Source organism: Phalaenopsis equestris, unplaced genomic scaffold (assembly GCF_001263595.1).
Source record: "Phalaenopsis equestris unplaced genomic scaffold, ASM126359v1 Scaffold000226, whole genome shotgun sequence".
Taxonomy (NCBI): Eukaryota; Viridiplantae; Streptophyta; class Magnoliopsida; order Asparagales; family Orchidaceae; genus Phalaenopsis; species Phalaenopsis equestris.
The window spans coordinates 1,934,709-1,940,555 of record NW_018164668.1 but is presented as its reverse complement, the minus strand read 5'-3'; the positions used below and the strand labels follow the sequence as shown (position 1 = coordinate 1,940,555).

Below are 5,847 nucleotides of genomic sequence, written 5' to 3'. Positions count from 1 at the left end.
TCCGATCTTAATTATTCCAGAAACGATAGTCAAATGCTTCATCTTCATAACCAATGAAATAACATTTCTTTGACTTAGCCTCAAGTCTGTTACGAGCATCAGGATTGATTAGAACATAAGAAAGACAATTAAAAGCCTTAAAATGTGAAAATTTGACATCTTTGTTGCTCCAGACCTCCTCAGGTAATTCACAATTTAATGAAACGGATGGCTCCCTATTGATCAAATAAACTGCACTGCTGACTGTATCTGCCTAGAAAATTAGTGGTAGTCTGACGTGCAATCTCATGCTCCTGACACGCTCATTCATGGTCACGTTCATACGCTCTCCATTTTGTTGTAGTGTCCCCAGGATGGTCTTCTCCATTCTGATACCCTGAAATGTTCAGTACTCCTTGAACCCACCATCGATGTACTCACCACCATTGTCAGACATCAAACATTTCAGTTTTAGATCTGTCTCCGTCTCAACCACGGCCTTCCAACTTTTGAACATAGTAAATACATCAGATTTATGCTTCAAAAAATAAACTCATATATTTCTATTGTGGTCATCTATGAATGTGACATAGTAATGAGAGTCTCCAAAAGATGTCGCTAGGGAAGGTCCCCACACATCGATGAGTACAAATTTTAGTTTTCCTGTCTTTGGCGCTCTGCCACCTTTCAGGAAATTGACATTTTTTTGCATCCCCATATTGTAATTTTCACACATGTCAATATCAACTGACTTCAGTTCTGATAGCTTGCCTCTAGACTAAAATTATTTCATATCTCTCTGACTCATGTGTCCAAGCCTGCAATGTCACATGTCTGTTGTGCTCTCTGCAATTATCGTATCACCATTGTTAATTAAACCAGTAGTCATATACAGCGTACTAGTCTTCTTACCTCAATCCTGTACCAGTGCTCCTTTAGTGACCTTTCAGGTGCTATATGAGAACATTCTTCAACTCACAAATGTGTCTGACCTTTTGCAAAGTCCATTTACTCTTGTTAGGGAGTGCAATATCAACATCTCTCATCTTCACTACGTTCAGAGCTTCTCCATCAGCCATATACACCTTTTCAAAGCCATCTGCAACATAGTTTCGCATCAACTCCTGGTGGAAAGATATATGGAAAAAAGCTCATGAGTTCGGTATTCAGTCTTCAATAGAGCTGCGAACTGTAAGCAATAGTGCATCATGCACTTCTTCAGTTATAGCATTAGCACTGACATTCTCCGCCTTATTATGATTTTTGCAGTTCTTCTTTATATGGTCATTTTGTCACAATTCCAGCAGGTTGCTAGCTGACCAGGCTTTGACTTGCTCTTGTCTCTATGCTTTGATTTTGATTTTCCTCTATTTGAGTTTCTATCATGTGATTTACCTCTGGAATCAACATTCAGTGTCGAACTCGAACCCGATGTCTCGTCAGAATCTTTCTTTCTCACCTCCTCAACCAAAATTAAATCATGGCTTAAATTTATCTACAAAATTGCTAACTGTCATGCTCATGACTTCTCAGTTATTTGACAGTGAAAATAAACATATCTCATCGTCAAAATCAATTTTTACAAACGATAATTAATTTGTGATGGTATTGAAATCATTCAGATGTTGAACAACAGACACACATTCCGCCATCTTCAAGTTTAATAATTTTTTTATCAAGTGCACTTTATTATTTGTCGATGATTTTTCATGTATACCTGATAAAGCTGTCATAAGATATGCAGTTGTCATCTCCTTGATGACGTTGTGGGCAACGGATCTAGACAGGATCAATCAAATAACCCCAAGAACTTGTCGATCCAACAGATTCCAATCAACCTCATCCATCTTCTTCGGTTACTTTCCTAGTAACGGAAGATAAAGTTTCTTCTCATAGAGGTAGTTATTTATTTGCATCCTCAAGTAAAAAAAATATGTGTCATCGAACTAATCAATTCCTGAAACTTTCACTTCGTCTCCGATCATCGTTCTTCCTCATATCCGAACCGGGGCTCGATACTAATTGTTAAAAAAACAACGGCAAAAAAGTGAAAATCGGATTAAAATTGCATATCATAAAATAACACACAGATTTACGTGGTTTGGTAAATTTGCATACGTCCACGGAATTACAGAGAATTTTATATGGTTGAGAATTACACTCATCGATCATCTCGACGATTACAAGAAAAGCTCTCCCTTTTTTCTCACTCCTCACCCTCGACCTTCTCTCTTCTCCTTTACCTATGATTCATCAAAGAAGAACGAACCGCAAGGAAGAGGGAAATCCTCACCGCAAGCCAATCGCATAAGGGACGGAGGGAGAACTTGGAACCTCGCTGTGAGCCAACGTCTTTTAATGAATTGCGGAGGGGAAAGCAGTCTCTATTTAATCCAATTTCTTATGAAATTATTTAATGGTAGTGGGACCCTCCATCACATCAAAATGAATTTATCAATTCTTTATTCACCACCAAAGACAGCTGTCTTATTAGCTAAAGAACGGAGGCAGGAAGAGCATTAATGAGTCGGGTCCTCCTTAGGAAAGCATCGCCTTATAAAACAAGAAATATGGAAGTTCAATTAATTTCTACAAATTGACCTGGGCTTTACTAAACCTAACAATGATAACAGAGACAACTGAGAGTTCCCTTAAGACATCATGGAGTTGAGAGTCCCAACCAACCCCAGCGGGATCTCCTCATCTAAAAGGTAAACTACCCGTCAGGTTACGGTGACTCACCCTTTGCCTGATGGTCTAGCTTTACGCGATCGACAGAAACTCCATGGGTGGGTATTAAGGGTTGATTAATGGATCAATACATCCAGTCGGCTGGATAATGGTCTCTATCCATCTGTTCGGCCGTCAATACTGATTGTTTTATCTTCTCGGCCCAATCGATCAAACTGAAGAATTGTGAGGCCCTGAGATGACAGCAGTATAATCCCTAAAATAACGTGTACATACCCTATTTAAATAGGAGTATAAATGTAACTTCAACCCTTGAAATATAAAACAAGTCCCTCATTTTATTGTTCATTAGCGTACTACTCTTTGCCCCTATCTCTCTCTCCCCCTTTCCTCGTGTCCTATGCACTATTCATTGAGCGTGATTCATGAGACATTCTCAGATTAAATTATCTAAATCATTTGAGCAACAAAACACCTGCAATTCATCTAACCCATATGAAACTTTGTAAAAATAGAAGGAAAAAAATGCCAAATGCTACGATTATGTTGAAATATCACTTGAAAGTTCAGATATAGGATCAAGTAAAGTACTATCAAAGCTTAAATTAGATGTTCAAAACCAGGCCCAATAAGCGCTCAACACTGCCTTGATCTTCGAAACTTTGCAAGCAAATTTAATAGATGATTAGGAAAAGAAAGAAGTACACCAACATCCGACGAAAATGGAAATGGAAAGGTACCTTCACGCTTACAAACCCACATAGCGCCTTGAATTCAGATAGCGCAATCGCCATTTCCGGCTTATGGTTTGGGTCCTTATAGAGCTCCGGGTGCGTCTTGTGAAGGAACCCCGCCAACTCCTTATCCGGATGCGCCTGTATCGATAATGCCTTCCCCACAGAAAGAGCCTAACCCAAGACCAAACCGATTGACAGCTCCAAAACCCCAATCAACCAAAATGAAGAAAATTAACAATAATAATAACATCCACTATATTAAACGCTGTCATAACTCACCTTAAACAAGAAAGGGAGGTCCATCCCCCACCTCTTCACAACCTTCTCACCAAGAACACTAGGATTCTCCTCCACCAACGACTTGAGGGTCAGTCGCTCCCCCTCCGGCTGGCCAAGGTCCACGAACGAAGGGCCAGACTCATGCGTCCCCATCCAAAGCTCCGCGTACGGCTTGCCGGCCTCGATATCCTGCTTGGAGTTCAGAGCAAAGAGCCTCCCCACCATCGATTCCTGGCCGATCATCCCCCAGTCGTAGTTCTTCACCGAGCATCGCAGCCTTAACGGTCGCCGTGCCTCCGCCGTTGCAACAGCCTCCATTCCAGCAATTCACTGCGAGCAGAAATGCCAGAGCAGGCTACAAAATCGTTAGGCGGTTGAGAAGATTGAACTTATATCGTAGCCCCGTCGATTACTGCTCCGGCGATTTCCCGCCACCACTACTTGCTCCTTCGCCGCCGGCGAATCCCGCAATTTAAGGACGGGAACGAATTGCGAGATCACTATTATTTGTTTATAGAATCCAAGGAGGCAGTGGAGTGTGGACCTCTCTCTTATTCCTTTCTAGAATCCGAGGCCTGCTTTAATTATTTATTTATTTATTTATTTACTTCTTTTATTAAAGGGATTTATATATATATATATATAAATATATAGAAATACATACACATGTATATGAATGTGCTAATAGTTATTATATTTATCTATCTTTCAGCTTATTTGGTGCGGTGGCGTTTTGAAAACGCACCTGACCTGTTTTGGTAAACTGCGTTTTGGCAGCTTATGCATTTTGAAAACATTGAAAACAGTATTTTCAGACCGCACCTATCTAGATATGGTGACAGCTTTCTGTTAGTAGTCTTACTTTTCCAAAAAAATGAAAATTTGCAATAGCCACCGCATCTAGCTTATCAGCTGATTATTTTTAATCAATTTATCAGCAGATTATTCAATAAGCAGCAATTGCCCGTTGCCCCCAAACAGACCTTATATATAATGTTATTGCATTTTTATCACATCTATAATATCTAGTATTATTAAATAAAATGACAAAATAAATGTTATATTTAACCTTGACAAAATAAATGCTACATTTAGTCAAATTGACAAAAATAGCACCCAATTTCCTTAAATTTACATATCTAACAACTAAATTGTATTTTCATCTAAATATACCATCCACATTGTTATATCACATAAAAAACATCATTCCTTTAACTTTAAAAGGTGAAATGTAAGGTCTTGTGCATGCGTAAAATATTAAGATGGTATGAATGTAAAAATTAAAATTTAAGTATTAGAATTATAAATACATAAAAATGTAGGGGTATGTTTGTAAAATATCTAATAAATAAATAAATAGGTTGTTTAACAGTTGCGTGACTTGGATTTGTTAAACAAATTATAACTGCTTTTTTTGTATTTTTATCCAAAAGTCAAGTGTAATATATATATATATTCTTATTAAGTTTTTTATTTAAATATATTCTCTTTATTATCTGAAGAAAATATATATTTAATTGATTAAATACTGAAGAATATTTTATTTTAGTTTATTTAATTAGTTGATTAAATACTGCAGAGTTTTTTTTTAAAATAAGATTTAAGTTAAATATATTTATATCTACCCATTGAGTGACTATTATTTTATATATATGAAATTCAAATCAATCGTCGCACGAATCTCAAAGCATTTGAACTGCTCAGACGAAGGCCAGACAACCAATGTGTCCTACTGCCTTATTGTCAATCATGTGGTCACGAATCGGCCGACACGCAAAAGTGAGAGATTTGAACGACAGACCACGCCGACAATCTCGACCGATCAGGGTGCAGGCGGGAATCGTTAGTCGTGACTAATCAGCCAACCCGCCTTTACCACGGCGGACGAGATCGACACTCAATCGGGCGCCTCGACCGACCAACCCATTGTGCGGTCGTCACTCAGGCGATCACCTCGTTCGGTCGAATTCAAGCAAATCGACCAGCCAAATTACTGTAATATTAAAATTCAAATTGTAATACCCATATACAATTAAATAGAACATCAATTGCATTAAGAGCGATTTCCATAGTTATTTTCTTCTTTATGTAATTATATAAATCATTGGTTGCGGTTAATTGATCAACTAGAATTTACCACGATGAATGAGATCGACACTCA

General features: G+C 38.2%; 1 protein-coding gene across 3 annotated transcripts in view; it reads right to left on the bottom strand.

Annotated features, from left to right (window-relative positions):
* The window catches only part of LOC110023626 (mannose-6-phosphate isomerase 2-like), a 62,332-nt gene extending 58,120 nt beyond the window's left edge, over positions 1–4,212 (bottom strand). For all 3 annotated transcript variants that reach the window (XR_002293926.1, XR_002293925.1, XM_020723118.1), the window contains exons 1-2: positions 3,687–4,212; positions 3,411–3,578 (exon numbers count right to left, since the gene is read on the bottom strand). Coding sequence is in view for 1 of the 3 variants with exons in the window: in XM_020723118.1 (XP_020578777.1) it covers positions 3,411–3,578; positions 3,687–4,004 (486 nt within the window). In the remaining 2 variants the exon portion in view is untranslated. The remainder of the gene's footprint in view (positions 1–3,410; positions 3,579–3,686) is intronic.
* Positions 4,213–5,847: the final 1,635 nt, after the last annotated feature.